This window comes from Sorex fumeus, unplaced genomic scaffold, assembly GCF_029834395.1.
Source record: "Sorex fumeus unplaced genomic scaffold, SorFum_2.1 ptg000018l, whole genome shotgun sequence".
NCBI classification, from domain to species: Eukaryota; Metazoa; Chordata; class Mammalia; order Eulipotyphla; family Soricidae; genus Sorex; species Sorex fumeus.
Window position 1 is genome coordinate 31,390,193 of NW_026606075.1, and position 11,034 is coordinate 31,401,226.

Below are 11,034 nucleotides of genomic sequence, written 5' to 3' on the forward strand. Positions count from 1 at the left end.
ATATTGAATTCATGTGGAAATGATAATACATTGAATACAGTAGGTTAAACTATTTTAAAACTAATATTAATTACATGTATTGAATTTTCCTTTTAAAAAAATGTGACTATCAGGAAACTTACCCGTGATGTATATGGTTTGCATTTGTGAGCTGTTGTTTGGCATTGCACTGTATTTTTATTGAAAAAGAATGTCATAGGTACTTAAACTTTTCCACAGATAACATCAGATTGTTCTGTCCAGGTTTTTAGTGTTTTATTTTGTTCTGTATGGGTTTTTATGCCTTGTTTTTATTTAAACTTTGAAGAAATATGTACATAGAATGAAATACAAACAGAAAAAAAGGGTATAAGAAGTACCTATAATTGTCTTCTATTGCTGCTCTGACAAATGATCATCAATTGAATGGCATAAAATACAAATTAGCTTTCTAATAGTTTCTGGGAATCAGGTCCAAGTGGGTCTTTTCAGCTAATGCTAGGGTGTCCTGAGTGTCCCCGTCTACAGGATGCCTGGAAGTGGCCTGCACTCCTGGGCTCTGGTACCTTCCCATCCAGGACAGACCCTATTGTCTCAGTCACCTTTTCTGTCTCCCTCTTGTCCTTCCCCAGCCACCACCTCCCAGCAGCTTAGGACTTAAATATGACCATTCACTGATCCATTGTGTCACTCAGTGGCTTTTATCGTGTCAGGAAAATTTTGTATCCATGACCACTCTGATTTTAAAACATTCTCCTCCCCCCCACCCCTGAAAGAAACTCCAGGCCTTGTAGCTGCACCTCTCCTTCATTTCCAGTACCACAGCAACCACAAATATCTTTTCTGACTATTGATTTGCCTATTTTGTTCTTTTAATATAAGTAGGGGCTGGAACGATAGCACAGCAGGTAGGGTGTTTGCCTTGCACACGGCTGACCCTGGTTTGGTTCCTCTGCCCCTCTTTGAGAGCCAAACAAGCTACCAAGAGTATCCTGCCCACACAGCAGAGCCTGGCAAGCTCCCATTGGCGTATGTGATATGCCAAAAACAGTATCAAGTCTCAACAATAGAGACGTTACTGGTGCTCACTTGAGCAAATTGATGAACAAAGGACAGTGCTACAGTGCTAAAATGTAAGTAGAAAATAAATAAATAGATAAAATATAAGTAGAATTTTGATATGTAGGTCCATATAACTGGCTTTTCCCACAGTTCTTTTCAGATTATCCATGCAGCAATAGGGTTATCAGCACTTCATTTTTTTATTATCAATATTTCTTCCATGATATCCCTTTTAACTTTGGTTGGTTAAGGTGTCACACTAAGGTCTATTCCTAACTCAGTGGTCAGAGGCAGCTCCCAGTGTTCCTAGCAGAGTAGATGATACTGGGGATCCAAGCTGGGACTCCGGCATGCAAAGCATGTGATCAGCCCACTTAACTCTCTCCTGGACCCCCTTTTTATTACTATTTTTAAGGATGCTCATAATTGTTGGGTCCAGGGATAGTCCAGGACAATCTCAAGTTTTTTAAGACCTACTATTCAATGACCTTTGTTCCAGATACAATCATAATCAGCTCTTGCCAGTAAGTGTAACATATTCATAAATTGTGGGGTTTTAAATGTGGGAGCCTTAATGGGGAAGATCCTGTTGTGTCTCTCAGAAGAACCTAAGACCCTGTCACCCCAGGAAAGCACATTTAACAGGGCTTAGTTTAGCCCTAAGTATTTGTCGATGCACGTTTTAAAAACACCATCACTATCACGATCACAATCATCCTGTTTGTCAATTGCCTTGAGCAGGCACCAGTAACATCTCCTTTGTCCTAGCCCTGAGATTTTAAAAAGTGTTGTATTCAAGGCTCTTTTAGGGTTAGGAGAATGGGACCCATCATTGTTACTGGTATTTGGCATATTGGGTATGCCACGGGGAGTTTGCCAGACTCTGCTGTGTGGGCAGGTTACATTCAGTAGTCTGCCAGGTTGTCCAAAGTAAGAATGAGATAGTAAGATGTCACGGTCACGGTCATGGTCCTCCCATTGTTCATTGATTTGCTCAAGCGGGCCCAGTAACATTGTGAGACTTGTTGGCATATTGAATACATCACGGGGAGCTTGCCAGGCTTTGATGTGCGGGCGAGATACTCTTGGTAGCTTGCCGGGCTCTCCGAGAGGGGCGGAGGAATCGAACTTGGGTCAGCCATGTTGGCTGTGTGTAAGGCAAATGCCCTACCCGCTGTGCTAAGATGTCACGCGGCTGCAAATGTGGCCACGTGCTTCCAGGAGCTGGGTTTTGTAGTCTCTGGGTCTTGGCCATTGATGGGATTACACAGTGCAGGGGACAGTTGGTGGGTGTAATGCCTACATACTGGAAGATGGGGGATCTGGGTGGAGGAGACTCCAGTCCCAATCCGAGCAGGCTTGGAGATCTCAGCCCTGGGACCGCATGCCTGTGTTCCTCTGCCAGTTCTTTCATGTGTGTGGAGAGTGGTCTCAGCAAGGTTGTGGCTGGTTTTGGAGGTCTTTTACACAGATGTTTAAAAAATACCAGGCCATCAATGAATGTAAGTAAAGCAACATACATAACAACCTTTCAGTATCTATATTGCAAATCATAATGCCCAAAAGGAAAAGGAGGAGAGAGAGAAGGGGAGAGGGACTTCCCACCATGTGTGAGCAGGGGGGGGGGGGGGGGAGGGTAGGGGCAGGGGTTGGAAGGGAAACTGGGGAAAGGTGGTGGAAAGGAACAGGTGTTGGAACATTATATGACTAAAACCCAATCATTAACAACTTTGTAACTATGAATCTCGCTGTCATTCAATAAAAAAATAATAAAAAAATAAAAATGCCAGGTCAGAGTACAGCAGTACAGCAGATAAGCACTTTCCTTGCATGCAACCAACCCTAGTTTGATTCCTAGCACTGCATATAGTCTCCCAAGCACCACCAGGAATAAACTCTGAACACTTCCAGGTGTTGCCCTTAACAAAATACAAATATACCAATAGCAGCATATACATTATGATATAGTATCTATATATGCTATAGTATTTATATATGCTATAAATGTGAAATCAACAGATATAAAGCATGTGTATATTGTATATGTAGGAAACAATACCTACTATCTCTCACCTTATGTTTGGTTTTCTATTCTATTTAGGAGACTGTCAGTTTCCTTGCCATGCTGTAACAAATCAATGTGAGTGACTTAAAACAATAAAAATGTAACCTCTCACAGTCCAGAGGGCACAAGTCCAAACTTAAGGTGTGGGCAGGCCAGTGCTTCCTCCAGAGGATCTTTATTCCTAGCCTCCACTAGCCTCTGTTGACGCTGATTTTCTTGGCTTGTGGCTACATCACACACTCTCGTCTCTATCCTCACACATTGTCTCTCTTCCTCTTGAGGTCCATCCCTTCTCTCTCTTAAGAAGACACTGAGGATATTTGCCATTGTTTAGAACCCACCCTCATAACCCAGGAGGATCTCATTTTAGATCTTCAATTTAATTGTATCTGCAAAGATCCAATTTTTTTCCCAAATAAGGTCACATTCACAGGTTTTAGGAGTTAGAACATATCCTGGGGACAGGGGTGGGGGGTGGGTCACCATTTAATTCACTATAGATTATTCCACATTTAGAAGGATCTTGTTCATTTAAACAATTCTGTTTTACAGTAAGATTATATTTCAACAAGTGTCTTACTGATGAACAATTAATTTGTTCAATTTGTGTCCTTTATACATTATTTGTCAAAATATTTGAAATTGCCTACACGATTTCCTAAAGTCTTAAACCTTAAGATACAGGAGGGCTGGAGAAATAATATAGCAGGTAGGGTCCTTGGCTTGTTTGATCTCAACCTAGGTTCGATTCCTGACTCCCTAGATGGTCCCCTAAGCCCCACCAGGAGGGATTAATGAGCACAGAGCCAGGAGTAAGCCCTGAGCATTGCTGGGTGGGGCCCAAAACCAACAATAAAAAGACACAAGAGAGCTAAATTGGACAGTTATGTGGGATTCAGATGGGATTAAAATTAAATAAAGACATCTGAGAGAGGACATCAGGTGTGCCCATTGCTGTTGAATTTGGAGATTATCTCCTAGTGAAGGAGGTGCTAAAATCCTATTGAAATGTTTTAGCAGGATTTTTCTGAGTCTTGGGGAGGGCAGGGTACTCAGGTCACTCTCTGTTCGGGGAATCTAAGAGCTCCTGGTTTTGTGCCATCGTATTTACCACTTCAGCGAGCAGTGAGCTTGCTTAAACAATGAGGTCATGTTCGCAGAATGCTGGACGTTCCTTGGAGAAAAGTCTGAAGCCGGCCAGAATCACCTGCACACAGGAACTACCTATTCTCTAAGAAGAATAAATGTTCCGGAACCTGTAGACTATTGAATGTCATGCTTACCAGCATGACAACTGTCCTGCCTGCAAGACCCCAAATGCTATGGAATCTGTGCCTAAAGGGTAGCATTTGGCTAAATGGCTCTTCTATGAGAAATTCAGGGGTTGCATTATATACTTGGAGCTTTGGTCCCTACATGTTTTACAAATGAGAACTTTACATTCAATGAGAATTTTGTTCATAACCCCCTTGTCCCCCCCCACCCCCACACACACAGACACACACATGCAGGGAGGGGAGGGGGAAAACTTTAAAAGAAATCACTCCAGTAAACTTGGGCCATTGTGTTTCTTAGGTAAGACTTTGAGATAAACCCTGAGGTGAGACCCAGCCTGCTTACAGTGGCTTCCAGCCCAGAGGCAATTTGCTCAGATTACTTTACACAAAGGCATAATTCAGGTAGGGCTCCAAACAAGGGCATATTGTACCAGGGTTGCTTTGTTGAGAGCCCTGTTAATGGTTGACAGGCACCCTGTCCTCCAGTTTCATCATCCCATTTAGTGGGAATGACTTGAGAGTTTCTGTGTGACCCTTGGTGCAGACTGCCTGTATTTGAAGGAGACCCGGAAGCTGAAAAGATTCCTGGGACCTCTCTCGCTTCCCACTCCACCCAGCTCTCCTCTGACTTCCCAATTGTCTCCTCTCCCTGGAGCCACTCTTCTCCTGTGACCCTGAGCCCTCCCCAAGGACCTTCCACATGACTCTGCACTAGCAAGTACCTCAAGGCCTGAGGCCAGAGGGAGGGAGCAGTTCAACCTTGACAGGAGAGAGTTGTACCCCCAAAGGAAGTAACTGCTTCAGTGCCCACTGTGTGTGACTTTCCCATTCTCTGAGAGCTGAGACAAAATGCTCTCTTCACTATAGATGGTGCAATCTGGACTTTGTTTTAAATGACCCCCTGGCGTACTGGCCATGCTGCCCTCAGCATTCCTGATCAGACACGGGGGAAGCTCTCACCTCATTGCTGGACCCTGCACTGCACTCCTAGGGTGCCATAATACAATCCACTCTTACCTTTCCCAAGCACTCAGTGTCCTGTACATTTGACTAAAAAGTTCTTTCTATAATAAATAAATAAATAAATAATAAATAAATAAAAATCAAAGGTTGTATTATATGCCTGGAGCTTTGGTCCCTACATGTTTTACAAACCAGAAGTTTACATTCAAATGGTAATTTGGTTCATTTGTTTTGGGCTGTGGTTCTGAGCTGAAACCAGAACCACAGTGCATTTATTCTGTAGGGGGACAATATTTCCCTGGGGCTTCACTACAGTCCTAGAGGGTAACAGGAGGATGATCTCCACTTATGTAGAGGTGGCAGATAAAAGCACAGAAAGCTCAGGAACCACACCCAAGGTCACATCGGGAGTGGGGGGTAGGGTATTCAAAGATTCTAATCATAGAAGGATGACTTCCTCCTACCCCTATTGACCCAGTTCTCACTAACCCATTGTGTCAACACTTCCATTGACCCAGTTCAGGACACATTGACATAGGTCCTCAGGGACTCAGGGTATAACTTGAAGGGAAGGAACCATAGTAGACTAATATAGTCTAATATAGCCACATTAGACTAATATAGTAGTAGTACCTCACCACACTGTCACCTAGCTATACAGGTGGGCAAGTTCTGCAAAAGACGGGGGTATATTGCTCTGCTCTTTACAAAAAAAAAAATCAGTTCTATTGAGTGGTGACCTTTTTTGTGTCATAATCCTGTTCCTCTTTACCCTTGAGTTATTTTTTAAGAAAGAGAAGACACTGTCATTATGGAACCATGCTGGTCCTCTTCTCTCAAGCACCAGTGTTTTAGAAACCTCTTGTGTGTGAAAAATGGGGTCTTAGTGAAGGTTGGTCAAGTAATATTTTGGCTGGATCTCCTAGGGAACTTCCAAGTGCCCTTCCTGTAATCATTTGTTTTGCAGCCATAAGTGGCATCATTAGCAATCAGCCAAGTGCTGAACTAATCTGTGCCTTGGGTCAGAACTAGAGTATCTGCACAGATGCAGTGAGCCATCTCTGAGAAAGCGAGGGGGAGGACAAAGTCTCTGTCCCTAAGTACATTGTCACAAATTCTAAGTTTGGGCTAACCATTTCCCTCTCTGAACCTATCCCTGTCCCCGTAACAGTTAAGTGTGAATTTGGTTCCCTATAAGAGAAAATCAATTTAGCAATTTAACCAAGTGGTTCATTTTTCTTGTCATAAAAACCACCTCTACCCACGGCCCCTGGTAACTTCTTGCTCAGACAGATCAGGGTGCAGCTTTGATCTTCACTGTTCTAAGATGGCGGCTAATTTTTGGAGACAAGCACACCTGCATTCCCGGTAAGAGGAGAAAGGACAAAGGAACCAAGATGGCCAGCAAAGTCTGTCCATTTTCCTTACACAAAGAGTCTCCTTCCCTACCTCTCTACTCAGTAAGTTTCCTATTATATCTCATGTCCATTTCCAGTTGAGAGAAAGTTTGAGGGACTCAGAATTTTCACCTAGGAATGTTGCTTCCTTAGAACAAGTTGGGATATATTTGGTAAAGAAAGGAGCTCTAAAATAGCTAATTAGTAGTGTCCCTCATATCATCCCTTAGACCAGAATATGTTTGGTAAAATTAGCATATTAAGTCATCGATAAAGTCATTGAAACATTAGGAGTCATTAATATAATAAAGGAGGGATGCCAGAGAAATGTTATTTTCCTGAAACTCAAGGAACCAAGAATAGCAGAGGTGCCCTGGAATCTGTGGGGGTTGTTAAAAGAAAAAAGTTAGCAATCAAGGACTCAAGCTTTCTACACTTTACTTCTTTGTTTAGGTCGGCCTTGCTTCTGGGATGTGATTAAGCTTCTTATAGTGCAGAATTTCTAAATGTTGGCACCCAGCTACTTCAGGCTGGTTATTCTTGCATCTGAGGGTCATTCTGAGCACTGTAGGGTGCTTATCCTGGCCTCCACCCAATGACTGCCAGTAATGCTGCCCTCTGCCTCATGGAATGACAAGAACTGTCTCCAGTCATTGCCAAATTGCCCCTGGTTAAGAATCATGGCTCTAGTCTATTCCATGCCACCGAAAACTGCTGACAGTATCTTCTTCCTGGTTTTGAAATAAGAAATGTAGACTTGACCTGCTTCCCCAGCAAGGGACCCAGGCCAACTAGGGCAGTGGAAGTGGCAGGAGGGCCCCTCCAAAAGGCTTATCCTGCACAGCAGCTGAACTAGGCCTCTACCTGTGAGGTGCCTACCTCATCTCCTGCATCCAAACAGCACTCCTGGCAGTCAGAGAAGTTGGGCACCCAAGCACCAGAGAAGGCTGCCAGGTTTAGTTAAAGAAAATATAGGATGTACTGTTACCTTCGGGTTTCAAGTAACCAGCAAATAGGTTTTGAGTATAAGCTTGTCTCATGCAACCCTCAATAGGTGTGATGTGACCACATTTTCCATCTGAATGATTCTGGAACCTGCTTTTGCTGCCAGCTTTCATGGTAATGCATGAAACCCAGAGAACACTTCCTGTTCCCTCCACCAAACATGCCAGTCCCCAAGAACTCTGACGGGAAGGTTTCGGGCATGGTTTGTGCCCCTGCCCTGTCCTTGAACCCGAGGGGATGCCAAGCAAAGTCCCCAGGCACTCAGGCAGCAATGCCTGTTTCTGTATTTTGAGATCTCAATTTCATGGTGGCCCTTTCCTTTTCATGAACTAAGCAAACCTTTGTGCGTGGTACCCCTGAATTTCTGTGTCTGGGGAACGTAGAGTATGTTTCAGGTGCAATGGCAGGGTCATTAGCAGGCAACACTCAGGTCACCAGAAATATATGATTTCCCCCAAGCCCCTACCCCATTCCTCATGCCCCACTCCGCACCCCCATCCCCAAACCCCTGTCATTCCCCAGGTACAAAACCAGAAGTTTCTTTCTCAAATCAAGGCATTCAAGTTCCACCTGCATAACTCAGAAGTGTGCTCTCAGGAGAGGCTCCCAGATGGTTTCACTGCCTGGGTCACTGCAGGACAGACATGCCTGAAGCGCTGTTCATGCTCCAGAGTGGTATTGTAGATTCATGTTGGCTGTTAACGTCCAGATAGATCCTATACTGAAAAAGGCCTATTTCACTTGGTTTAAACCAGGGCTCTTAAAAATCCTTAGAGAGCTTTTCTTTTTTTTTTTTCACCTTTCTTGACTATTATCAGATACATGTGGGCTTTTAATCCCAATGCAGACAACCTCTGGAATAGCAGACAATAGACAAATATTTATTAGGCATACATATTATGCTGTGCCAAAGCCATGGAATATAAGTTTGTTTTTCTCGTTGTGGCTTTAAATCAGTTGTAAACATTTAATTAATATAATTATTTGTTTAGTGTCTGACTTGCCCAATAAAGGTCCCCTCTTTATTTACCAATCAATGGGCAGCCCTTAACACTCCCTGGTCCATTGGAGATACCCAGTATATTTTAGTTGAATGAGTGGAGAAAAATAAAGTCTTTGTACTTAGAAGAGTTCCTCCAAATATAATGGTTCTTGTGGAATTGCAGAGAAGAATCATGGGAGAAAGAAAAACATCCTTTTATTAAAAACATTTATTAATATTTTGTGGGCTGGAGCGATAGCACAGCGGTAGGGCGTTCGCCTTACAAGCGGCCAACATGGCCGACCCGAGTTCGATTCCTCCGCCCCTCTCGGAGAGCCCGGCAAGCTACCGAGAGTATCTCGCCCGCACGGCAGAGCCTGGCAAGCTCCCCGTGATGTATTCGATATGCCAGACACAGTAACAACAAAGTCTCCAATGGAGACGTTACTGGGCCCGCTCGAGCAATATTTTGTAGTTTGCAATACTATTATTGATAGTTTCCCATATAATTAATAATTCCAACCCCACAACCACCACCAGGGTACCCATCTCCCTTCCCCAAGGTCCCCCTCCCCAGACCACCCCTACCAACAACAACAACTCAAGTGTGTGAATCAATACTTCCGTTATGTTGCTTTTTGCTCTTTGCTGCTACCTTACTCTGTATCTGTAAGTCATACATATGAGCAAAATCATTCTATATCGATCACTTTTTCTATATCTGTCACTTTATGACTGCGGGAAGGAATGTTTTAAATTGCTGGTATCAGTATCTTCACTTCGAACATGACCAAAAAAAAGAAAAAACAATGGGCGAGCCAAAAAGTGCGATGGCCATGTGCAGCCCATCCTCTGCACCAGCTGTGCCTGGTGTGTGCCCAAGGATAAGGCTATCAAAAAGTTTGTCATTAGAAACGTTGTGGAGGCCGCAGCAGTGAGGAACATTTCTAAAGCCAGCGTTTTCGATGCTTATGTGCTTCCCAAGTTGTATGTGAAGCTACACTACTGTGTGAGTTGTGCCATTCATGACAAGGTGGTAAGGAACCATTCTCACAAAGCACGCAATGACTGAATATCCCCACTGAGGTTCAGACCTGCGGATGCTGTCCCAAGACCTCCACCAAAACCCATGTAAAGCAACTACCAACCTTAAGGATAGAAGACAAACTCCTTTCGAGGAAAATCAAGTGGAAATTATACCTTGAAATAACTAAATAAATAAATTGCTGGCGTGTTCTACCTCCGGAAGTGATGTCAAAAAATTGGGATATAAGTGGACCTGGCGTGGGTCGTGCGAGGAGCTGCGAATAAAGGAAGTCGTTTTCAGTTCCTGTACGACCTGGAGCTGCCAATCGTGGAGAAGATAAGAACCATTGCCCAGACCGTCTACGGGGCCAGGGATATCGAAATCTCTCCTGAGGCGCAGACCAAAATCGATCGCTACACGCAGCAGGGCTTTGGCAATTTGCCCATCTGCATGGCAAAGACCCACCTGTCTCTGTCGCACCAGCCCGACAAGAAGGGCGTGCCCAGGGATTTCATCCTGCCCATCAGCGACGTTCGTGCCAGCACTGGGGCCGGGTTCATCTACCCGTTGGTGGGAACGATGAGCACCATGCCCGGGCAACCCACCCGGCCCTGCTTCTATGACATCGATCTGGACCCAGACACGGAGCAGATCACAGGCTTGTTCTGAAGCATCACGGTGCCCACGGACCACTTCCGGCTCCCAAAATCACAAACTCACGCCTTGCCTTTTTACTACATTTGGAGGAGAAGATGAATTTGAAATACACTGGTTACGAAACCCAGGGAAAAGGTGAAATGACCCAAGATTGATTCTTCTTTCAAGAGAATACTGTTTGCAACAGAGTATTTCTCTACTTCAGAAATGGACCTCCACCAAGTTTGAAAGAAATGAATTTTCTTCCCACTGCTTATAGGTTGGAATGTTTATTTTATGGGAACAAGGGATTAAAAGAGTGTGAACTCAAAAAAAAATTGGGATAGTGTTTTAGAGACAAAGTTTATGGTTGAGACAATATACCTAGCTCTTCAGGAAACAGATGCATGCCCACATGCACAAACATGACACATTTTGGACTAGACACCTTTGCCAAAAATCTCTATTTTTATGTCTTAATACCATTAAATCAAGACTGAGTCTGTACCCCTATGTGGCCACAGGAGATAAACCACTTAAGATCTGGAGTAATAGTACATTGGGTAGTGTGCTTGCCTTCCACATGGAAAAACTGGGTGTGATTCCAGCATCCCATATGGTCCCCCAAGCCCACAAGGAGT

At 43.9% G+C, this 11,034-nt stretch overlaps 1 protein-coding gene and 1 pseudogene across 1 annotated transcript; both read left to right on the forward strand.

The window, feature by feature from the left end:
- The first annotated feature begins 9,529 nt into the window (after window positions 1-9,529).
- LOC130021818 (40S ribosomal protein S26-like) lies at window positions 9,530-9,865 on the forward strand (annotated as a pseudogene).
- A 138-nt stretch (window positions 9,866-10,003) lies between these two features.
- Window positions 10,004-10,721, forward strand: LOC130021664 (monofunctional C1-tetrahydrofolate synthase, mitochondrial-like; the record flags this gene model as incomplete). Its single annotated transcript, XM_056112420.1, has 1 exon — window positions 10,004-10,721. A coding segment is annotated over one exon (423 nt), but the record flags the coding sequence as incomplete, so codon positions are not given.
- Between the last annotated feature and the right edge of the window lie 313 nt (window positions 10,722-11,034).